Source organism: Tachysurus fulvidraco, chromosome 2 (genome assembly GCF_022655615.1).
Source record: "Tachysurus fulvidraco isolate hzauxx_2018 chromosome 2, HZAU_PFXX_2.0, whole genome shotgun sequence".
Taxonomy (NCBI): Eukaryota; Metazoa; Chordata; class Actinopteri; order Siluriformes; family Bagridae; genus Tachysurus; species Tachysurus fulvidraco.
Window position 1 is genome coordinate 20,996,076 of NC_062519.1, and position 25,638 is coordinate 21,021,713.

The 25,638-nt window shown below is 37.2% G+C and overlaps 4 protein-coding genes and 1 long non-coding RNA gene across 5 annotated transcripts; 4 read left to right on the forward strand and 1 right to left on the reverse strand.

Annotated features, from left to right (window-relative positions):
* Nucleotides 1–2,460: 2,460 nt before the first annotated feature.
* Nucleotides 2,461–4,709, reverse strand: LOC125139765. The gene is made up of 3 exons (XR_007138869.1): nt 3,881–4,709; nt 3,443–3,796; nt 2,461–2,593 (listed from the first exon to the last, which is right to left on the reverse strand). It is a non-coding gene; the product is annotated as an uncharacterized LOC125139765 (long non-coding RNA).
* Nucleotides 4,710–14,451: 9,742 nt separating this feature from the next.
* Nucleotides 14,452–15,083, forward strand: LOC113658943 (histone H1-like). Its single transcript, XM_027171456.2, has one exon. The coding sequence runs from the start codon at nt 14,460–14,462 to the stop codon at nt 15,081–15,083; it is 624 nt and encodes a 207-aa protein (XP_027027257.1). The 5' UTR covers nt 14,452–14,459.
* Nucleotides 15,084–15,553: 470 nt separating this feature from the next.
* Nucleotides 15,554–16,161, forward strand: LOC113658944 (histone H2A). The gene has a single exon (XM_027171457.2). It carries the CDS (start codon nt 15,721–15,723, stop codon nt 16,105–16,107), a length of 387 nt encoding a protein of 128 aa, XP_027027258.1. The 5' UTR covers nt 15,554–15,720; the 3' UTR covers nt 16,108–16,161.
* Nucleotides 16,162–16,234: 73 nt separating this feature from the next.
* Nucleotides 16,235–20,550, forward strand: LOC113658960. The gene is made up of 4 exons (XM_047804345.1): nt 16,235–17,050; nt 17,643–17,701; nt 17,851–17,906; nt 20,179–20,550. The coding sequence occupies exons 1-4, from the start codon at nt 16,646–16,648 to the stop codon at nt 20,499–20,501; spliced, it is 843 nt and encodes a 280-aa protein (XP_047660301.1). The 5' UTR covers nt 16,235–16,645; the 3' UTR covers nt 20,502–20,550.
* A 503-nt stretch (nt 20,551–21,053) lies between these two features.
* On the forward strand, nt 21,054–21,513 carry LOC113658945 (histone H2B). The gene has a single exon (XM_047809772.1). It carries the CDS (start codon nt 21,097–21,099, stop codon nt 21,469–21,471), a length of 375 nt encoding a protein of 124 aa, XP_047665728.1. The 5' UTR covers nt 21,054–21,096; the 3' UTR covers nt 21,472–21,513.
* Nucleotides 21,514–25,638: the final 4,125 nt, after the last annotated feature.

Consider the following 25,638-nt stretch of genomic DNA (forward strand, 5'->3'; position numbering starts at 1 on the left):
TTTTTCGTCGTACACACCTAGACTTTGGAATGCACTCCTTCCTCACATCAGAGATGCACAGAATTTTAGTACTTTTAAATCTCTTTTAAAAACTCGATTTTTTTAGGGTAGCTTTTTCTTGACTACTTTATTTTTGTGTGTGTGAGTATTGAGATATATATGAATTACTTGTTTTACTTTGTTTTTCTTATTTGCTTTTTATGTAAAGCACCTTAAGAAGCTACTTTAAAGGTGCTATATAAAAATAATTTTATTATTATTATTATTATTATTATTATTATTATTATTATTATTATTATTATAGGAGAGGGGACACTGAAAGCAGTGCGCGAAGAAGCGGAAGTGTGTCTGTGCTAGGCTAAAGACTAACCCTTAGGCTGACGGCTCTCTTGTCCATTCTACTCTCCAATGTTAGCTCCCTGGACAATAAACTAGACTCAAACGTGCTACACCCAGAGTTTAGAAACTGCTGCATCTTTGTTTTCACAGAGACGTGTTTGACCTTTTTATTAGTGTTTTTTAGCTGGGTTTGTACACGGCGTTGCATTCGGCATTGCACGCGGCGTTGTACACGGTTATAACTTCTTTTATTATATATATATATTTTTAAATTATTTTATTATTAGTGTTGAATTAAAATTAACAAAATTAAAATGATTCTGTCAAAAAAACATCAGTTTAAATTTTTAGCTGCAACAAAAGAAAAACATGTAAAAAGAAATCTAGAAAAAATAAAATGAAAGAAAATCGCGACGTGTCGCCACATCTGACGTAGAACGTTCACCTCTGTAAATGCTGCTGGGGATAAGAGAAAGAAAGTAAGTCCATAAATCAGATGTTCCTTCTGAAAACTATACATACTGTACACCTTTATGGCTGAAAAAGCAATAATGCTGCAAAAACTTCAGCACTTCAAACAGAAGGCAGACGGAGGCCAGGCATACAAGGGCCGCATCCTTGTCCTTCGTTCTGCTCATTTGAGGTAACTTCTTATTAGTGTTCACTTTACTAATAAATATAAGGTAACTGATTGCCTCACATTAAGTCAGGTAAACTAACAAAAACGAGTAAAGCAAAAAAATTTACTATGTTGTCAAAACAATCATTTTATTATATCATTTATTATATTTTATAATAATTCAACCATACAATAAAACATTTGTTACTACAAACACACTGATAAATGATTAAAACACATTTTTGTTGTGGGTATAGGGATTTGTCACCCATCAACCTGGATACATCACCCAAAATGCAAATGCAGACCTACAGTCTTATTTCTGTCGTTACAAACATATGAAAAATAGAAAAAACAGGTTGTTACTGCAGTTTTGGTTTTTGTATCCAGGCTGACAGTTTACTAAATAAAACTCAAATTACGGCAGAATTACAGCATTTTTTGCTTTTTCTAGGATTTGTATCCAGAATGACAGGATTATACACCCAATGTGTAAGACCTACAACAACAGTTTTGTTTCAGCCATCAGCTGAAATCTTATTAAAACAACAGATGTTTTTTCTTTTTTTCTTTTAGTTGTGGGCATAGGGATTTGTTTTAATCAGTTACCCATCAACATGGATACAACACTCAAAACGCAACAATAGAAACAAGACTAAATCTTTGTTATTACTAACACATCTTGACTAAAAGTTTTGGTTTTGCATCCAGGTTGGTAGGTATCTGATTAAAACAGACCTACTGCAACACGGTCTTGCCATCAGAAACACAAAGAACAAATCTTGACGAAAATTACAGTTGACCAACTACAGTTTTACTGTACTAGGATTTATACCCAAGTTAATGGATGACAAAAAAAAAAAAAAAAAAAGAAAAAAAAAGACGTACAGTAACAAATCCTTGTTTCTGCAAACACTAAACATTTTAAATGAAACAGTCACCCATCAACCTGGTATAAATACCCAAGGTGCAACATCAGACCTACAATAACATGGTCTTCTTCTGCCATCAGAAACAAAAACAGATTAAAACATTTTTTAAGTTTTAAGTTTTTTAAGTATTGAGATTTTTAATCAGTCACCCATCAATCTGGATAAAACACTCAAGGTGCAACAATAGACCTAAGACAGTCTTTTTTCTGCTATTAAAAACATATTGAACAAATTCTTGACTACAAAGCTTTTAGTTGAATCAGTTTTGGTTTTGTATCCAGGTTGGCAGGTGACTGATTAAAACTCAAAAAATAAAAAATAAAACAAATGCAACAACAGACCTACAGTAACATGGTCTTGTTTCTGCCATCAGAAACATAAAAGCACATTAAAACAGTAAGTTTTTTAGTGATTGCAGTTTTGGTTTGAGAGATTTGTGCCCCAGGGAAAGAAAAACCCTTTGAATGAACTCAAAAGTGTTTTTAAGCTGTGAAGGGTACTCCATATTTATAGCATAGATCAGCCCAAAAACAAGACACATGGCATGTGGAACATTCTCAAGTCCATACATTGCTATAACACCCTCCAAGATTATTGCTGTATCAGTGACCTCCAATGGCAAACCTTGTGGAGACATCAGGCTGTCCTCTGGCACCACAGTGAGAATTCCTATCGATACTTGAGGTGCAACAATATCACAGTCCTAAAGAAAGAAAAGCACTATTAAAATACATTCTTGCAAATGCAAAGAAGTGCATGTTCCTTTTAAAAATGTAAACTGCTTAAGGTGCTGTTACTAGTTCTTGAAGTAACATTTAAATTTGTAACAGGGCTTCAGTGAGATTTGTCAGTGATAATTTGGACCTTTTCAGTAAAAGCATCAAAACATTTAATAGCAATGTATTTTTAGTAAAACAGTTACATCCATCCCATGATTGGTTTGATTTCAAACATTCCTTAAAATATGTTCCTTCGTGTTCATCAGAACAAAGAAATTTATACAGGTTTGTAACAAAATGATTTCCTTTCCCTATCCTTTTAATATTTAAGTTATTATTCACCGCTAATTATTGGTCATCGAAAAGTGTTTGTTTTTGTTATTACCGCTGAAAGCGTCTATACCAGCAGAGTGAGGCGATTGGGTGGTGGTGATGCTAAAACTGTAACGGGACATAGGTAAGGAATGGCTATACAGTATATACAGTAGAGACCTCTTTGCGCTGAGTAGTTGGATTGAAATTGGATTGGAACAATTTAAGACACTATTCTATGAGATTTTTATAGTTTGAAAATAGTTTCACCCACATTTTAAGACTTTTGATCAAATGTTATGAAAAACTAAAGTATATATTCCACTTGCATTTTATTTATCTTCTATGTACTTTCTATAAGAGCTCTTAAATAAACGTAATGCTGACACAAAAATTGGGACATCTTTCTTGTAGAACTTCTTACAGATATTAAATATATCAACAAGGTGGTGGAATGAACTTCTACTTTACAGCCAAATGCTGTAAATGTAAAATGTAAATTAAATTAGAAGAATACTTACAAAGCATGTTTTGAAGAAGTCTGTAGTGTCTTCCCCAAGAAGGACAGCAAGACCACGGAGAACCGTTGTCCGTCGAGCAGTGACATCTGTGATGTTCTAACAAATAATACATAAAACATCAAGATCAACAGTGAAAACAGATCACTTTAAAGTTGACAAATGGACTTACACTATTGTTTAAAAAAAAAAAAAACTTACTGCAGACTTCATTTGCATTAGATACTCCGAGAGCTTTTTTCCAGCTTTTTTCTTTGATTCGAAAACTTCCAGAAACTGAGAAGTATGTGTATCTAGGGCTGAGAAGAATTCTTGCTTGAGGTTTTTACTTGTGATCCGGTTGAACTCGGCAATAATCTGCAAAAAGAGGAGAACCAAAGAAACCGCACATTTAGACTTAAAACATTTTTACATGCCCTACAAAAAATGTGTCTTAATTACCTGACTTTCCCTGAAGACTGCTGGCCATCTTTCTAAAGTCTCTTTTACTGAAGGCTCCTTTTCAACCAACTCTTTTCTTCTTAGCGAAAAGGTTGCGTCCATGTATTGTGCTATCAGTGTAGAACTCGGAGGTCATTTCTTCATCTCCTCCACAATTTCTAATCGTTTTGATTCGATGCTGCTTTCACTTTCACCAGAAGGCATATTGGGTAGAAAGTTGATCTCGAATCGTTTGGGTTTCTTGACATTTCTTGAAGAATCTTGGCTCCCTCTTTTCATTGAATTAACAAGAACATCGGTGCATCCAGCTCTCCGTAGTTTGCTCCTGTAATTACCCATTTTAAACTTTATACCGTTTTTCCATCCGTTCCATCCAGTGGAGGAGCCTGGTACAAAAAGGCATGGATGTATTTTGACAAGTGCCGATGCAACATCATTGAAATCTACTTCATGGGGATATGCTTTAAATTTGTACATAGCCTCAGTAAGCTTTTCAAGCACTTCCTGTTTCATATCCATACTGTTTCACTGCACTAGCTTTGCATAAGATTGCAACTAAATTGCATGAAGAGAAGAACGATACTTAGCGGGAAGATTGGCAAGGACCCAGTAAACACTGACATCTTTTGTTTCTTTTTTGAAGCGCCAAGAGGATTGGCAATCTCAAATTCATCAGTGTAGAGGGTAAGTAAAATCCTAAATTTTTCTGCCATCAGAATAGGATTCTCAGAGTAGTTCAATTCAATTCAAGTTTATTTGTATAGCGCTTTTTACAATAGACATTGTCTCAAAGCAGCTTTACAGAACATAAACATAGAGCAGAAGGTAAACATAATTAATGATAAAGGAAATAACGAATAATAAAAGAAATAAGAATTAACAGAATAAAAATTCTAGATTATTATTAGATGTATATAGTTCACAGTGTGTATGTATTTATTCCCCTATGAGCAAGTCTGAGATGACTCAGGCAGCAGTGGCAAGGAAAAACTCCCTTAAATTGGTAAAGGAAGAAACCTTGAGAGGAACCGGACTCAAGGGGGAACCCATCCTCATATGGGTGACACTGGGGGTGTGATTGTAATATACAGTCAAACAAATGTTGTATTGGTGTGAGGTTCAAGGACTTCTGATCTTCTGAGTACCACAGAGTCTAACTGGAGATGTCTCAGGATTCTTAGAGTCGGCCTCGGCTCAGTGGATGTCCAAAGGCTTCGTCCCACAGAGGACGATGGGAGCTGGTACAGTGTCTGGATGCCTCGGGATGGGTACAAAGAGAAAAGCAGTGGAAAGGGATTAACATATCTGCCGTTCATAAAAATGCGCTGGTCTGATGTACTGGTGCATGATATTATGGGATGTATTAAGTGTACGCCTGAATGAAGAGATGAGTTTTTAATCTACATTTAAACTGGGAAAGTGTGTCTGAGGCCCAAACACTATCAGGAAGACTATTCCAAAGTTTGGGAGCTAAATAAGAAAATGCTCTACCACCTTTAGTAGACTTAGATATTCTGGGAACTACCAGAAGCCCTGAGTTTTGTGATCTCAGAGAGCGTGAAGGATTGTAACATGTTAGAAGACTAGTTAGATACATGGGAGCTAAACCATTAAGAGCCTTGTACGTAAGTAGCAGCAGTTTGTAGTCAATTCTATACCTAACAGGTAGCCAGTGTAGAGATGATAAAATTGGGGTTATATGGTCATACTTTCTTGTCCTAGTGAGAACTCTAGCAGCTGCATTTTGGACTAACTGTAACCTATTTATTAAAGATGCAGGACAACCACCTAGTAATGCATTGCAATAGTCCAGTCTAGAGGTCATGAACGCATGAACTAGCTTCTCAGCATCAGATACAGACAGGATGTTTCTCAGCTTGGCAATGTTTCTAAGGTGGAAGAAGGCTGTTTTGGTAGTATGGGCGATATGATTTTTAAAAGACAAGTTACTGTCTAATATAACACCGAGGTCTTAGTTAGTGCCATCTCTGTAAGAGCTAATTCCACATGCACTGCCATCAGGAGCAAAGAACTTTATCAAGGACCTCTGATCTGTTTAAAAGCGGCTGTAACATGTTCAAGACTGGCACATAAGCAAAAGACTGTGATTCTTTGTCGAGTTTGTATTCTATTGGCATAACTAGCTCTTTTACTGATGGTAGATAGAGGCTCAAAGTCATTTTTAAGATCAGATTATTCTCTGTGACAACTTTCACAATCTCTTTCAAAACATTATCACTAAGTGATTTCATGTTGGTTTAAAATCTGCTGAATGCCATTACTTAAAAGGGGCCTTGACAGAAGAAAAATCTGAGTAAATTGTTGTATTACTTCTCATACTGCTGCATCAGATATATGCAAAATGGTTTGCATCTTAAGGAAAAGCAATCCTAAATTATGCTTAAGTTGTCTCTGTAAATCATCCAGACTTTGATTTGGGTCACCTTCTTCATATTCATCCTGGTCAAACTCTGTAGAATCAACTGAATCATAGCAAAATGTACTTTGTGTAACATCTTGCTGTAAATCGGCAGCAACAATTTGCAACTCCACTGAAATGTTGGGCTTGAAGTTCCTCTGAGTGGCAAACTGGTGTTGCTTACTTTTATGAGCATTAAATGTGGAATAAATTCTGCTTTCAAAATTGCAGTCTTTGTATGGACACTGAACCATTTCATTATTTTCAGATGTTGACGCAAATGGCAGAAAAACAAGGATTCTCTGCATGGTTCTTTAAATTCACAGAGAGGACAATGAAATATCAAAGTTGGTGGCTCTGATCCACTTGTTTGTTTTGCATTTTCAGAGTGATTTCTTGTTAAATGCACTTTTAGAGAATTGAATGATTTAAAAAAACACAAACAGTCTGTGTGAAGACAAGGAATTTGATTGGTTCTTGTGTAGCTTCCATGTTTAATCCGAAAATGCACTTTTAGAGCATTGAATGATTTAAAAAAACACAAACAGTCTGTGTGAAGACAAGGAATTTGATTGGTTCTTGTGTAGCTTCCATGTTTAATCCGAAAATGCACTTTTAGAGCATTGAATGATTTAAAAAAACACAAACAGTCTGTGTGAAGACAAGGAATTTGATTGGTTCTTGTGTAGCTTCCATGTTTAATCCGAAAATGGCTCTCTTTTCACAGAAATAAACATAGAACTTACACTTCCACTGCATGCATGAGGTGTTTAAAATCAGAACGATTTTCTAGTCTTAAGAAAAAAAAATGTCGCTTAGACACACGTGCTTGCACAATATTAACCTTACACATTATTGTATTTAACCAATTATGGTCCTCCGCCTATATCCATTGTCCAACAAAAAGTGGTACAGCTCCCACATACTTTGACACACAGGGGTGAACCTGGTGAAAGAAGAGATTCTCTAGTTTCAGAAACTAGTTTCAGATTGATTCTAGGCCTTACTGGCACAAAGTTACAGGGGTTTGAATGCAGATTTTCCTGTCCGCCTGGGTTGTTTTTCTGATAAACTGATTAATCTTATTTTTCTGGAACATGTTAGGGACAAACCAATAACAGACAGTCATAGCCACATGTCTTAGCTTTCATCAAAAAAAATTTCAAGTCAAAAGACCCAAAAATGGATTTTATATGAATATTTTTCTACGGCCCTGGTTGTCGGGTGCAGCGTTTTTGTGTACTTGTTTACTATATAACTTTGAAATAAAAGGCTGCAGGCTCAGTCTGACAAGCCATAAATAAGCCTAGACTCTCTCTCTATCAATCTGGTGTGAAAACAGGCCTGTAACTTGACACCCTGAGCTGTGAGAGGGACAAAAGGTCAGGGATTACGCAAGAATTCTTCTGCACATCCAGTTCACGCAGACACAGGCAAAGAATGTAAGGCATGTCATATACCGTTGGAATCGTCCCCAGCCCATTTCATTGCTATTGGAAGGAGTAATTGTCAGTCAAAGGCGGGTTCCCAAAAATGAGGTCATGCCACCATTGGCTTCTCAGCCGTCTATCTCTGCCATACAAGCACCAATTGGCTCAAATGAGGGCTTATTTGATTCGTTGGGACCTGGGCTATAAATATGACGTAGACTTTGAATTTTTGAATATCCCAATTAGGAGTTAGAGCGGCAAAACGAGATGATTGCGCACTTCCGTTAGTGTTCTGAAAACTGGAAACAGAATATTTGCGGCGCGACCAGAGCGATTTGGATTAAAAGGCTTACAGATTTCAAATCCTTGGACCTGTGTGGATTTATGTGGATCATTTGTGTTGGAATATATTACCCCAGTGAAGAAAGAGACGCGTCTAAAGGTAAGGGAAAAACCGGTCTAGCGCCACCTAGGTCAGTTTTGTCCGAAATTTTTTTCTAATTGTATGAAGGCTGTGAATCATATTGTGCTTTGTGTGTGGGCTTAAAAAATTATTGAGAGTATAAACTTTACTAGGTAAATAGGTTTTTTCGTGTTTTTGGAGGATTTGATGCTTTAAAGTTGAATTGAAGCTTGTTTCTGGGTCAGCCCCTAGTGGTCACTTCTACTTCCGTGCCGTGCACGGCACGGCGACCCGTAACAGAAGGCAAAAATCCTGCATATTAGGCTCAAATGTTCAATTGCGGGTATGAGTAACGTTACAAGCCTGATCACACGAAAATGCGTATGAATACTACGAGTTTGCAGTCTCGTAGAATATATACGGCAAAATGAGTTTTGGCGTGCATTATGCTACGCAGTTTTCCGCGTGCATATGATACGCAGTTTATGGCGTATTAAACATACGAACCCCCCCTACCCCCATCCTATCCAAAAGCGTGTTATATACACACCATAAAGTGTGTATCATATGCACGCCAAAACTCATTTTGGCGTGTATATTCTACGAGATTGCAAACTCGTACTATTGATATGCATTCTCATGTGATCGTGTTGACGTTACACGTGTAAAGAGCTTCACTCGTCCACCAATCTGAAAACTATATCTCTCTCTCTATATATATATATATATGTATGTGTATATATATATATATATGTATGTGTGTATGTATATATATATATATATATATATATATATATATATATATATATATATATATATATATATATATATATATAGTAACAAGTTTAAAATTAGTGTTGATAGAAATGTTGAGTGGAGTAACTGCCATACCACCAACATCTGGTTATCCTTACGTGACAATCTCATCCAATGGGGATGAAATGGGGACACTGTTGAATGAAATAAAGAAATTGAATGTATCTGATGAAGAAGAGATCCAGAATGAAGCTGATTCAACAACAGGAGGAATGGACACTGTACCTAGACAGTTGGATAAAGACCCATCTTGCTGAAAGAAGGTTGTTGAATTGTTATAAGTTTTCTTTTTCATTCTATAGAACGATAAGATTTCTTTACCTTTTATATGAACTTATGTAATTGTTTGTATGCTCAAGAAATGATATATAATGTTCAGTAGCATGTTTAAATGTCAAGATAGAGAGTAACATTGAAAGCTTGATGTGAAATCACAAGGTTTTGTGTCAGCAATATAAAAAAAACAGTCGGCAGCAGCAAAAAACCTGAAGAACTAATTAATTATATATATACACACACACACATACATATGTATATACATTATTTTTCCACTTATATTTTCATATTTTATATAGTTTTGTATACAGATGATACTACTTTTATTTATCCATCTCTTTTTGGTTTTGGTTTATTTTTTATTTTTTTTTTTGTCCTAAATTGCATTCCTTTTTTTATGCTTATATACTGGACAGTAGCAAAAAGCATTTCCCTGCATGCTGTACCCTGTATGTACGTGTATGTGACAAGTAATATTTGATTTAGGTTTTTTTTTTTTGACACTTGGAGACTGCTTCTTGGTTTGTTATTTTAATTTCTTCTACTTACGCTAGAATTGTTTGCTTATTTGAAGCAGATTTTATTTGTAATTTTACTTTACATATATTACACACATTTACACATATATTACAATGCTTTTAATAAAAACAAGGCCTCCCATTGTGAGGATCCTGAAAAGACAAGAAGGTCTAAGTCTGACTCTTTCATCTAAAGAGTCAAACAATAGATTAGGTAGAAGAACTTGAAGAGGACAGACAGACAGACAGACAGACACACACACACACGCACGCACACACACACACACATTTATATATAGTTTATAGTATAGTTTTTCAGAAATAAAACTTGATGAACTTTTTCTATCATCTTGATATTTTGAATAAAATGTATATTAACATTATTGGGATATTTTGCTCTAAAATCCCTTTAACTCCATTCTTAGAGGTAACCACTAAATAGTAGTATTATATTCAGAGATCATTTCACACTCATGCCTGACCAAATTGGCTGTAATACTGTACAATTTACCACTGTAGTGCCTTAGAATAAAAAGATTCTACAAAGTTGTACTGTTTTCCTAGTGGTGAATAAACTGGAATACATATTTAAATTGTGAATATGCAAGTATAAATATGTGTGGTAAAGAGGATAGGAGAACTTTATTGTGCATTATTTAATGCACAAGTTCAGTGCAATCCTGCCTTGATGCCCGATGACGCCTGAGATAGGCACAGGCTCCCCGTGACCCGAGAAGTTCGGATAAGCGGTAGAAAATGAGTGAGTGAGTGAGTTCAATGCACAACTTGTGTTGGCCACTGTATCATAAATGCACACAAATTGGTTCCACATATGCAGGTTGTATTGGTATATACTGTAACACACGGCAGTTAACCAAACATTAAGTGGTAATAAAAATAAACCACAGTAAATAGATTTTACATTTCACTTGTTAGTATGCACAGTACTGAGGTTCACAATAAATGCAACTCCAAACTATACTGTATACAAGCATATAAAGAACACTTTAATACAATTTAAGAACATTTTAATACAATTCACAGCCTGACAGTTTTACTGACAGAACAATGAACACAAACAATTTGTATTTATTCAGGCTTTATTATATTCACTTAATTAACCTCTAAATTATGTCCATGTCCCAGACATTGCTCTCAAGTATTTTGTTCATTTCTGACCTAAGGTCAGGATAGGTGTCATAGTGCACTGAAAGCCTCAGAAAACAGCCACATGTACAGTATGTGCCACAGGTCTTCTCTCAAAGCCTTTAAGGTCTGTGAAATCAGTAGTTATAATTTTGCCTACAGTATAAAGAGATCTGAGCCTGTACAGAATCTCAGGAACAATGACAATGAGATTCTTTGTGTCACACTCCTGCAGGTATCTTGTCAAATGCTTATAAATTCCCTTTTGGTATGCATTCATTGTTTCAGGGAATTTCAGATATCTCACAATTTTCTTTACAGTTGGCTGTAGTTCCCCATACACAGCTTCAACTTCATCGCATTCCTTGCTTAAAGGCTTTAGTCTACTTGCCCATAGGCAGGCTCTTGAATTAGTTTCTTGTGTGCCAGTTCTTGCAAAATTTGCCCAATGTTTTCTGCCCTGGGAACTCTACTGCAACTGTAGCTGTTCAAGATGTCTAGTAATTCCTCCTGGTCTACACTGCAGAAGACTGTTCTACAGGTATGTGATTCGGCCAATGCTCTCCCACTTTTCCTGGCCAAAATGGTCTTGGTGGTCTTGGCCAAAACATGCCTCTGGCTGTTGAGGAACTGTGAAAAGAAACATTCAGAACATCATATGCAACATTTTGACCCTTTCACTAAAGCACACAAATCACTGCTTAAATCGGTACTTTCCACAAAAATAACATCCAAGACATCTGAAGACTGAAATATAATATTATACATCCTCCACTGTGTCTGATTCTGATATTTCCACAACAGCTTCACTACTTACCTTTTTACATTTCCCCTACTGTACTGTTGTCATCCAATGACATTTTCTGATCTCCACTTTTCTTGTCAGCAGAACATTCCCTTTTCTTGTTGTTTGATGATCGGTTTCAAAATGATTAGTTTTTAGTCTTTTGTTTAATTTTAACTTTAGGTGCTCAAACAGCTTGGACTTCCTGTAAGTGGCTTCACAGTCTTGCCTCCCACAATATCCCATCACTGCCAGCCTCAATTTTGCCTCAAAAACTGTCAAGCATTCAGATCTTTCTGAGTAAAACCTATGGTAGGATTGTCATTATCAGTAATACCTCTTATGCTGAAACCCAAACATTCAAACAAGCTGTTGATGAATGTTAATGTAAATAAACTAAAGTTGACTTTTTACTGTTAAAAGAACAGCAAAAACATAAATATAATTTATTTAAATGATTATTCCATATCTTCTGATGCTATACACATGAACTGCACATTATTATTCACTGTTAATTTTACATTCTTGCATCGCTAATGTCTAGCCAGCATTTAAGCCATAAATGTGTATCCATAAAAAAAGCTATTTGCTTGTATACTACTACAGATAATGATAAATAGACAAACACACATCTAAATGAGTTAAAGGTTAAAGGGACCATAACAAGAAGAAACTTATTTAGCTTATTTAAGCTTGTGTTAATGTTTGGTTTATCTTCTAGTTCACCTTCTAAAACTTGCACCTTTAACTCATTTAGATGTGTGTTTGTACCCTGCCTGTGTCCCGAGATGATGAATGGATGGACTGAAATTATTTAATAAAAATGTTGCAGTGCTCTGACTACTATGGTGTGTAACTTTAACAGTGTATACATTTTACATCAGCTTGATGAAAACTAGAACATTAAAGTATAACAAAAGATGCATTAATTTTCACATTGTTAACTAAGTATTAGAATGGTTTTATACTATTGGGGCAGTTTAGAGATCCATCTGTATTTTTGATTTTTATGAAAATGTTTTCTTACATCAGAATTAAACCCAGGAAGAATGTTCCACTGAACATAGACAGCATTTAAAAATGTTATACATTAGAGTTATAGTGACTGTCAGTAAATTCATTATATTTGTTTAGTGGTTATTGAATGTGATTTTTATTAAATATAATAAACACCAGACACTATGATGCTTTATGCTAATTTTAAGGGTGGAAAAAGAAAAAAACAACAACAAAAAAGAAAATCTCCCCAAATGACTTCACTATTATATGAAAGGACACTAAAGAAGCAGCTCTCCTGAGTAGAGGCCAGGTAAAGGACAAAAGATAAATCTTTTCCTTCCCCAGAATAATCAGTGAAAGTGGATACTTTATTACTAGACAATTAATTATATATACTGATGTCATAACTATTAATATAAGAGGTGAAAATCATGAAAATTTAGGAGGGGGGGCAACTATGGACAGATTATTACAAATGACAAGAAATTACAGACAGAACATGAGGACTCAAGACACAAAGGGACAGGGGAGCTAGACTCACAAAGGTAGGAGAACATGGACAGAGTAAAGAATTGAAAAGAAGTAAAAACAGAGCCTCGTGTAGTCTGTTTTTTTTGTTTTTTTGTTTTTTGAGCTAAACAAATTAACAGCAAAGATAGTCTAGCTGCATACCCTAATCTAAACTACCCAAAAGTACAGCACCAGGCACCAGGCCTCTTAGCTCTACATCAGGGTCATCTCTCTGCCCACTGGGGTTTTTCTCTCTTTTGTCCATTTTTTTTTATATGACTGAACTCATAAACAGTGAACTTTGGCAATTCAGGTGGATTATAGACTTTAACACGAACTGTGAGTAAACATTTGAGGTGTCGTTTCATATAAGAGCGGGTTCTGAACTGAGATCTCATGATATTTGAATGTGAATGTTAGAAGGTGAAAATTTGAAATGAATTCTTGAAAAAAAATCTATACATCGTGAAGATTGATAAGGAATTTGTGAAAAGTTTATTCTTTTAATTCCTTTACTGTTGTAAATTATTTTTAAATACTTTCATGTAATTGATCACTCAATCAGAGGTAATAATTAATTTAAAATAATAGTGTTTAATTTCTTTATCACTACCTGAAGTTGTATTGAGAGCTGTCAGGGAGAAGGGCGTCTCACTTCGACACACGCAAATGGACATCCACAACTCGCTCTGACTGTCTGTCTGTCTCCAGTATACATGTGCTTTACGCAGCACAAACGGGGCTCCGTTACAGTCACTACACACAACACTCAGTCGCTACAAATACATCAGGGTCATTCACAAGGTTCTCCCGCAACTCGGTAAACACGACTTACAAGCCCCGTGCCTCTTTTTGTCCAGTTTTTACACGCCATGCGCTGCAAGCCGGAGCGAGCCTCAGACGAGACGTACACTTTTGTGCTCGCTGCACGACATTGTCCTTTTCCCCGAGACCCGACGTGAGCTCGTAGCGAGCAACAAAGTCCCTGCTCAACAAACATGCTGCTGAACGCTCGGGATCTTGTCTGCGGCGTCTTATTTTCGCCGAGAAACGCCGTGAGAAAACACACTTGTCAGTGTGCCTCGGAAGCGCCGTCATTCAGCCACGGCCAGGTTGAGTCTACAACGTTCTCATGCTTAATTTAAGGCCAGCCCCCCGGTCGAGTGGAGGAAGGTTCCTGTGTTACACAGCGTTACACTCGGTTATTCTACTATTAGCTCCCAGAGAGAGAGAGAGAGAGAGAGAGAGAGAGAGAGAGAGAGAGAGAGAGAGAGAGAGATGGCTGAAGTCGCTCCCGCTCCCACCGTCGTGCCGGCTAAAGCGCCCAAGAAGAAGGCAGCTTCGAGGACCAAGAAAACAGGCCCTAGCGTCGGTGAGCTCATCGTCAAAGCGGTTTCCTCGTCCAAGGAGAGGAGCGGCGTGTCTCTTGCCGCCCTGAAGAAAGCTTTGGCTGCCGGCGGATACGACGTGGAGAAGAACAACTCTCGCGTCAAGCTCGCCGTTAAGGGCCTCGTTACTAAAGGCACCCTGGTGCAGACCAAGGGCATCGGCGCGTCTGGATCTTTCAAGCTGAACAAGCAGACCGAAGTTAAGAAGCCCGCAAAGAAAGCCGCGCCCAAAACGACAAAGGCGGCCGCCAAAAAGCCCGCCGCGGCTAAGAAGCCCAAGAAAGTAGCGGCCAAGAAACCTGCAGCCAAGAAGTCTCCCAAGAAGACGAAGAAGCCCGTTGCTGCCGCCAAGAAAGCCACCAAAAGCCCCAAGAAGGCAGCCAAAAAGCCGGCGACCCCCAAGAAGGCAGCCAAGAGCCCCAAGAAGGCAGCCAAAAAGCCGGCGACCCCCAAAAAGGTAAAGGCTGTAAAGCCCAAAGCGGCGAAGGCCAAAAAGGCTCCCAAGAAGAAGTAAACGTGTTTCTTATGTGGTTTTTTTTTATTCCTCAAACGGCTCTTTTAAGAGCCACCCATATTTTCCCTTAAAGAGCTGTTTCCTATTCTGAGTTGTACATTCACGTTCACATACACGTATGAACAACTAGGAAGAATAGGACAGTTTACATTTTAAATGCATGTGCACTTGTCTTCACTCTCTTTTATACTAATATATGCATTATAGATAGAAAATCAGTGAATAACCAATCTACTGATTATTTTTACTGATTATTATAAATCAGTAAAAAAAATCCCTACAATGATATGCATTTTGTCTTTTTTTTTTAAAATTTCATTCTCTCTCTCTCTCTCTCTCTCTCTCTCTCTCTCTCTCTCTCTCTCACACACACACACACACACACACACACACACACACACACACACACACACACACACACACACACACAGTGTCACACACGGGAATGGGAGGGGTGTGTAGCGTAGAATAGAATGATGGACTGACGCTGGAATTCTACGGCGTGTTTCGGATTGGTTCTTCGGTCACAAGGATCTTAGCCAATAAGAGAGTTGACGTGTTGGTTATATATCACAGAGCTCTAGAAGAACAGTGCTGTTATTTCGCTGTTGCTCTTAGAACGTGTCTGAACTACAAGATGAGCGGAAGAGGCAAAACCGGCGGCAAAGCTAGGGCTAAGGCCAAGACTCGTTCATCCAGAGCTGGACTGCAGTTCCCTGTGGGTCGTGTGCACAGGCTTCTGCGTAAAGGTAATTACGCCCAGCGCGTCGGTGCCGGCGCTCCGGTTTACTTGGCCGCAGTGCTCGAGTACCTGACTGCTGAGATCCTCGAGTTGGCTGGCAACGCCGCCCGTGACAACAAGAAGACCCGCATCATTCCCCGCCACCTGCAGCTTGCTGTGCGTAACGACGAGGAGCTGAACAAACTGCTCGGAGGAGTGACCATCGCTCAGGGAGGTGTACTGCCCAACATTCAGGCCGTGCTGCTGCCCAAGAAGACTGAGAAGGCCGTCAAGACCAAGTAAACTCGCGCACTGCTGCGTTTCTCACCACTCAAAAAGGCTCTTTTAAGAGCCACCCACTTTCACTGAAAAAGTGCAATTTCATCCTAGTTTTTAGTAATTCTGCGAGTGTCAACTTCTAAAGACAATTCCACAAATAAGCATTAAAATCTTACACTAACAATAAGTGGTATTGTTTTAAAGACGGATGACACAAAATAATAATAATAATGACGACTAAATAATAATAACCTAGGCCGCATTTTCTTTAATAAAGCCTGCTGTCTAAATGACCGAAAGAGGCGGTAGGTTGCTGACAGACAACAAAAGCGCTGTGTTACTGAGAACGCCAATAGAATAGGGGCGGGCGGTTTGGGTTTCGAACTGTGTCCGTGACGGAGAACGATCCAATAGTCATCAGGTGACGTAACACGTTCTATCCAATGGCAGACGTGTGCTTTCAATACGCCCAATGAAAACGGCGGCGTTAGGGCTTAAAAAGGCAGCGTTCGCCAGAGCCGTTTATTGTATTTCTTCTCCGTGAAGTTCACAGTTCGACGCAATGGCAAGAACCAAGCAGACCGCCCGTAAATCCACTGGTGGCAAAGCGCCCAGGAAGCAGCTCGCCACTAAGGCTGCTCGCAAGAGCGCCCCGGCTACCGGCGGCGTGAAGAAGCCTCACCGTTACAGGCCCGGCACCGTGGCTCTCAGGGAGATCCGCCGTTATCAGAAGTCTACTGAGCTGCTTATTCGCAAGCTGCCCTTCCAGCGCCTGGTCCGAGAAATCGCTCAGGATTTCAAGACCGATTTGCGTTTCCAGAGCTCGGCCGTCATGGCCTTGCAGGAGGCTAGCGAGGCATACCTGGTCGGTCTGTTCGAGGACACCAATCTGTGCGCCATTCACGCAAAGCGAGTGACCATCATGCCTAAGGACATTCAGCTGGCCCGCCGTATTCGTGGAGAGCGCGCTTAAACATGAAATTCTCTATAATGTACACAAAGGCTCTTTTAAGAGCCACCACATTCTCTCTGATAAATGAGCAGTTCTTCATATCTTTGTGTGTGAGATTATCGTGTAAACATCACGTTAATTTATATAAATGTGTATGTATGTAAATTTAACAAATGCATGTAAATGTGAATTTGCTGTAGAGAAATGATTTACAGAGAGTACAGAGTGTTTGTGTCAAGAACATTGTGTTCAGGGATGTTGAAAATGAATAAATACACATTTATTCGTATAGCGCTTTTAGCAATGTCTCAAAGTGGCTTTACAGAATATGAACACTATATAGATATCAATATAATACACTCAAGGTTAATATTATTCTATTATATTATTCTTCTATTTAAGTTTGTTTGTATTTATGCCTAATGAGCAAGCCTGAGGTGACTGTGGTGATGAAAAGCACCCTTATGGAGAAACCTTGAGTGTAACTGGACTTAAGGGGGAACCTCATACTCATGTGGGTGACACTGGGGAGTGTGATTCTAAATATACAGTCTGACAATGTTGTATTGATGATGAGGATGTTGTTGTCCTCAAAGCTCACGTGTAGTCGTCATCTCCTCTTAGTTTATCTGAATACTTAATGAAGCAGAGTCCAGCTGGAGCTGAGTAAAAAAGCAGAAGGCAGAATTATTATTTTTATTATTATTTTTATTATTATTATTATCTAATTTGTAATTAAATATTAAAATATAGTAGCATGGAAAAAGTAAGTTAAAGAAAAAAAGTGTTTATTCTGTTTTGTGTTTGTGTTTAAGCAGAAAGAGAGCGAAAATCACCAGTGATGATTATTATGAGTTATTTATGACCTCAGGTACAGAGCTCTAGAATTATGATGAATGTTTGTCAATTTTGCTTTTATTTGCTCCTACCATTTGCTCCTTTAAGTAGTGGTAGTGTTGCTGCTTCTGCTATAATAATAATAATAATAATAATAATAATAATAATAATAATAATAATAATAATTATTATTATTATTATTATTATTATTATTATTATTATTATTATTATTGGTAGTAGTAGTTGTTGTTGTTGTAGTGGTAGTATTAGTAGCATATTGTAATTTAAAAAAAATAAAAACTCTAAATGGTTACAAATAGTTGCAGGTTACTATTATTATTATTATTATTATTATTATTATTATTATTATTATTATTATTATATATAAGTAAAAATTACTGTTATGAATACTGGGGGGAATGGTGCTTAGTGGTTAGCACGTTTTGCCTGGTTCGATTCCTGCCTTGATGCCCGATGACGCCTGAGATAGGCACAGGCTCCCTGTGACCAGAGGTACTTCGGACGAGCGGTAGAAAATGAGTGAGGGAGTGAGTATTATGAATACTATTTGCTGTTATATCACCTGATCTTAACCCGATTGATTGTGCATTTCACTTGCTGAAGGCAAAACTAAAAGCAGAAAGACCCACGAACAAACATGAACTGAAGACAGCTGCAGTTAAGGCCTGGCAAAGCATCAGAAAGGAGGAAACCTAGACTCTGGTGATGTCCATGGGCTCCAGACTTAAGGCAGAAATTGCCTGCAAAGGATTTTCAATAAAATATTAAAAATGAACATTATTTGTTATTATATTCATTTGTCCAATCACATTTGAGCCCCTGAAAATGGGGGGGGGGGGGGGAAGAGAGAACCGTGCTTAAAAATGGTTCCTGAACCTTTTACTTATAAAAGGTTCAAAAAGGATATTTTTGTTCAACCCCTTGAATTAAAGCTGAACGTCTGCTCTTCAAATGCAATTTTTTTTCTTCCATTTTCATTTTATTCTGTGGCATACATAGCCAAAAGTATGAAAGATGTGCCTGTGTCCTAATATATATGGACCTAACTGTGTGTGTGTGTGTGTGTGTGTGTGTGTGTGTGTGTGTGTGTGTGTGTGTGTGTGTGTGTGTGTGTGTGTACTGTATATTTAAAACGTGTTTCAGTCATGTCTGTACATTCCGTACTGCTTTTGATTTCTGTCTTTCTTTTTTTCTTTTATTCTTTGTGTATTGTTTGGTTCTCTCTTTAATTCTGAATTTTGGTTAACCCTTTGTTTGAATACGGCATGTCACAGTGATAACCAGTTTACATGTTGATTTCCAGATTCTGGCAGTCATACACAACTATAGGAATCACACTTCATTGCTATGCTTTCAGTACAATAAAGTGTACAGTGTATCAGACTCTGTTTGTTATAGATAAACAATACAACAGCTGAACAACAGAGTCTACATATATACATATATCTAACATAGCTGTTCAAATGATGGCCACCAAAATCCCATTTACAGTGAGGCCTGTGTCTAGACGTTGACTAAGTATTTAAAGTAGAACAGTGAGGTTTTGTTTTGACCCACATTTGATGTTTGAATTTTGACTTCAATGAGCTTTCCTTGTAAATTATACTGAGTTTTAGAATGAGATCAGTGTTGGAGACAATGTAGCTCACTTAGACTATAAACCTTATAGATTCTGTAATATTTTGTGTTTTACAGCTGATAACATGACTCCTGATTGTTGTCTTTGCATTCCTTTCTGTGTTGCTTGTAATCTACTCTCAGGGTTATACATGGACTCGGTTTTTTATTAATGTACCCAGACGAGTAGTGGACCTACTGTAGGAGTATAGAATACAGGCCTCAAGCCACAGACATGCTCAATTGAACGTTTTACATCTAAACAGTGAAGGTTAATGTACAACCACAACAGTTTACTAACTTCCATACATTGCTAAGTGTTTGTTTGTATATTTTTATTGAAATACTCACTTTGCGTTAAATTCTACTACTACTATTACTACTACTACTACTACTACTACTACTACTACTACTACTACTACTAAGTCTTATAACAATAATAATGATGATGATGATGATGATGATCCTTGTGTGTACAGAGAGGTTGCAGCAGAAAAATACACTAGTAAGTTAAAAGCTGCGGCTTTCTCTTTGTTTATGAACGTGTTCTATTGTGTGAGCGCTGGTCTTAGACCCGCCTCCTCGCCTGTTCTCAACTGGGTCCAGGAGATGGAGGATAAGTAATCAGCGTCTGTGTGGTGTATTTTATTGAACGGCTTCACTTCGAGAAAGCAGCAGCATGTCTGGTAGAGGTAAAGGTGGTAAGGGACTCGGCAAAGGGGGCGCTAAGCGTCATCGTAAGGTCCTTCGCGATAATATCCAGGGAATCACCAAGCCGGCTATTCGCCGTCTGGCTCGCCGTGGCGGTGTTAAGCGTATTTCCGGCCTGATCTACGAAGAGACTCGCGGTGTGCTGAAGGTCTTCTTGGAGAACGTCATCCGCGACGCCGTCACCTACACCGAGCACGCCAAAAGAAAGACCGTCACCGCCATGGATGTGGTGTACGCTCTGAAACGCCAGGGACGTACTCTGTACGGCTTCGGCGGATAAACGTTCAACTCCGAACCACGTCAACACAACGGCTCTTTTAAGAGCCACCCAAATATCCACAAAGAGATGTTCCTTCTCTACTGTATTTGTATGTGTCGGGAAAAGACGCGAATGACGTTAAAAGTCGTGATATAAAACATATCAGATATATGTATATAATCGATGTTCTTGAGTACGAATAATGTTAGTCCATTGATTTGGTATTTCTCTCTATAGTTCTCTTCTTTCGTCTAGTGTGTGATGCAAAATCATACAAGTCAATTCATGTATATACCTCTTGATTTTACTTTTTTTTTTTTTTTTTTTTTTTTATTTCATAGTGAGTGAAACACGTGCAGAGTCTGGTGGTAGAAATAGGATTCCCCCCCCCCCCCTTTTGTCATAAAACACGAAGTTGAGTGTAAAATGGCGGAAGGGGAACAAAGCACAGAGGGAACAGTGGGGAGGAGTAAGTGTGTAGGAGGAGGCGCTTTGGGATTTTGACCAATAACACACATTTGTTCTCTTGTGCATAATTACAATCTCAGCCTGTATATACAGCAACTGCTAGGTCGGTGTTACTCATTTTCGCGCAGTTCACTCGAACAGCAACACCATGCCTGAACCAGCTAAGACCGCGCCCAAGAAGGGTTCCAAGAAAGCCGTGACCAAGACTGCAGGGAAAGGCGGCAAGAAGCGCAGAAAGACCAGGAAGGAGAGTTACGCCATCTACGTGTACAAAGTCCTGAAGCAGGTGCACCCTGATACCGGGATCTCCTCTAAGGCCATGGGCATCATGAACTCGTTCGTCAACGACATTTTTGAGCGCATCGCCGGTGAGTCTTCTCGTCTGGCTCACTACAACAAGCGCTCCACCATCACCTCTAGGGAGATCCAGACTGCCGTGCGTCTGTTGCTTCCCGGAGAGTTGGCCAAGCACGCTGTGTCTGAGGGCACAAAGGCCGTCACCAAGTACACCAGCTCCAAGTAAACCGGAGTCCTTATCAACACAAAGGCTCTTTTAAGAGCCACCTACTTTTTCATACAACGTGCAAATCTCCTTTCTGTAAGTAGGACACACGCAACTAAACGATAAACTATTTTTTTTAAATCTATGTATTCCATCAGCGCTTCTACATTTTAATTTGTAATTGTACTTAATAGCTTCGTCGCCGATTTTGACTTTATTGAACGATTTTCAAGTAACTTTTATACAATTCGCATTCACAAGTACATATGTTTTACAACCATACATTTGAATACGAAAAAAAGACGAATCTAAAAAAAAAAACATTACTTTTGTTAGCTTTGTGTCACATTATTACATTACATTATTACAATATATTACAAAACATTCTTGTATTGTTCTTTGGTACAAGATGAGGTAGTTTGAGTATTTCAGTAACGTTTCATGCAATAATATATAAACATTTCTTTACAATCACGACCCCTTAGGAATTATAGCGCCACCCTGTGACTTAGATGAGTGCCAGAGTGAATGGGACAATTAAAATAGTATAGAAAAATATTTCTATAAAAGCTGTATATTCAATCCAAAATGGTATGTGACCAATGAACAAATAAAATACATATCAGCAGATTTCAAAATCTAATCAAATCCAGATGTTATACTTGATTTTGGTTTGGCCTATTTATAAAATCAGATCTAAATTAACCTTTGACCTGTTTATAATTTTAATTTTCTAATCTATTTATTGGATCTAATTTTAAATGGCTAGAATGTATATACTTTTCCCAACACTTTTAGATTTTTCTGATATGTTTTAAATTTAAACCCTGCTAAATCAACAAAGTGAAGAAAAGAAAAATGGAAAACAATACAAATAAAAATACAGCAGTATGCCGAACAACAATTAAACAACAATGTCAATAATAATTCAAATTCAATTAAATTTAGAAACAGTTCTGACATGATTAAAGTCACTTCACTTTTCCAATATCAGTTCCTACAGGAAGTGACCCAGTGCAGTGAGGTTAGCTGAATGTTCACCTAAAGTCCTGTTGACCAGAAATAAGTAAAGAAATCTGTCTTGAGGAGAAAAAGTTTGTCAACTCACATCGTCCTTTCAACACGTGACACAGGCAATGGAAAGAAAGACTGAATGGATAAGAAATATGAACTCCTGGAGAAAGAGGATAGGAAGAGCAAAAAAAAAAAAAAAAGCTTTTTAATTACTTTTTAACCGCCCACTTTTTCATACAAGGTACAAATATCCTTTTCTGTGGAAGAGAGAGAGAGAGAAACAAAACAAAGGAAAAACACTTTATTTCACGTATGTATTCCATCAGTGCTACTATATTTTAATTACAATTACCAAAAAAATCCTGTTTCTACAACCAGACTTTACATGTCTTTCACTCACACAACTCACACACAACCTGAAAGAGAAAGATAGAGACATATATGAATATATATCAATTAACCAGTAACTTCAGAAGTCATGTTATCAGCTGTAAAACACAACATATTACAGAATCTACAAGGTTTATAGTCTAAGTGAGATACATTTTCTCCAATACTAATCTCATTCTAAAACTCAGTGTCATTCACAAGGAAAGCTCATTGAAGTCAACATTCAAACATCAAATATGGGTCAAAACAAAACCTCACTGTTCTACTTGAAATATTTAGTAAACATCTAGACACAGGCCTCACTGTAAATGGGATTTTGGTGGCCATCATTTGAACAGCTATGTTAGATTCCATGTATATAAGTAGACTCTGTTTGTTATAGATAAAAAAGACAACAGCTGAACAACAGAGTCTGATACACGGTACACTCTATTGTACTGAAAGCAGAGCAATGAAGTGTGATTCTGATAGTTGTGTGTGACAGCCATAATCTGGAAATGAAACATGTGAACTGGTTATTAATCACTGAGACATGCATTGTTCAATCTAAGGGTTAACCAAAATTCAGAATTTTAGAACCAACCAATACACAATCAATAATAGAAAGAAAGAAAGAAATCAAAAGCAGTACAGAATGTACAGACATAACTGAAAGAAGTTTATATATATATATATATATATATATATATATATATATATATATATATATATATATATATATATATATATATATATATATATTCATACTTTTGGCTATGTATGCCACAATAAAATGAAAATGGAAAAAAAAAAAAAAAAAGCATTTGAAGAGTTTGAAGAACAGACGTTCAGATTTAATTCAAGTGTTTGACCAAAATTATCAAGTAAAAGGTTCAGGAACTGCAACATTTTTAATGCACAGTCCACCATTTTCAGGGGTTCAAATGTAATTGGATATATATATATATATATATATATATATATATATATATATATATATATATATATCTATATATATATATCTCTATATATATAAATATATATATATATATATATATATATATATATATATATATATATATATATATATATATATATGACGTGACATTCGGCTAAGTATTGTGAACCATACTCAGAATTTGTTCTCTGCATTTGACCCATCCAAAGTGCACACACACAGCAGTGAACACACACCTGGAGCAGTGGGCAGCCATTTATGCTGCGGCACCCGGGGAGCAGTTGAGGAGTTCGGTGCCTTGCTCAAGGGCACCTCAGTCGTGGCCGGCCCAAGACTCGAACCCACAACCTTCGAGTCTCGGGCCGGCCACGACTGAGGTGAGATATATATATATATATATATAAAACATGACATCCAGTTACTAGCATGACACTATTCTATTGGCTCAGTAACACAGCGCTTTTCTTTTTCTCTGTCAGAACAAAATGGTCTCTTTCTGTCATTTAGACAGCAGGCTTTATTATTATTGTTGTTATTATTATTAGTTATTATTATTATTATTGTGTCATCCATCATTAAACAATACTAGTTATTATTAGCGTAAGATTTTAATGCTTGTTTGGGGAATTGTCTTTAGAAGTTGACACTCACAGAATTAAATTAAAATTAAAAGCTCTCAATAAAACTTCAGGTAGTGATAAAGAAATTAAACACTATTTTTTTAAAATTAATTATGACCTCTGATTGAGTGATCAATTACATGAAATTAGTTAAAAATAATTTACAACAGTAAAGGAATTAAAAGAATAAACTTTTCACAAATTCCTTATTAAATATTATTAATCTTCAAAATGAATTGAATTTTTTTTCAAGAATCCATTTCAAATTTTCACCTTCTAACATTCACATTCAAATGTCATGAGATCTCAGTTCAGAACCAGCTCTTATATGAAACAACACCTCAAATGTTTACTCACAGTTCGTGTTAAAGTCTATAATCCACCTGAATTGCCAAAGTTCACTGTTTATCAGTTCAGTCATATAAAAAATGGACAAAAGAGAGAAAAACCCCAGTGGGCAGAGAGATGACCCCGAAGTAGAGCTAAGAGGCCTGGTGCCACCATCTGTACTTTTGGGTAGTTTAGATTAGGGTATGCAGCTAGCCTATCTTTGCTGTTAATTTGTTTAGTTTAAAAAAAAAAAAAAAGGCTCTGTTTTTACTTCTGTTCATTTCTTTACACTGTCCATGTTCTACCTTTGTGAGTCTAGCTCCCCTGTCCCTTTGTGTCTTGAGTCCTCATGTTCTGTCTGTAATGTCTTGTCATTTGGATCATTAAAGTAATAATCTGTCCATAGCTGCTTTTCCCCTCCTAAATTTTCATGATTTTCACCTGTTATATTAATAGATACGACATCAGTATATATAATTAATTGTCTAGTAATAAAGTATCCACTTTAAGTAAATGATACTAATACAAATTCTATGTAATAGAGTGTGCTGATTATTCTGGGGAAGGAACAGATTTATCTTTTGTCCTTTACCTGGCCTCTACTCAGGAGAGCTGCTTCTTTAGTGTCTTTTCATATAATAGTCAAGTCCATTGGGGAGATTTTCTTTTTGTTGTTGTTTTTCTTTTTCCACCCTTAAAATTAGCATAAAGCATCATAGTGTCTGGTGTTTATTATATTTAATGAAAATCACATTCAATAACCACTAAACAAATATAATGAATTTACTGACAGTCACTATAACTCTAATGTATAACTGTCTATGTTCAGTGGAACATTCTTGCTGGGTTTAAGTCTGATGTAAGAAAACATTTTCAAAAAATTACATGATTTAGTGA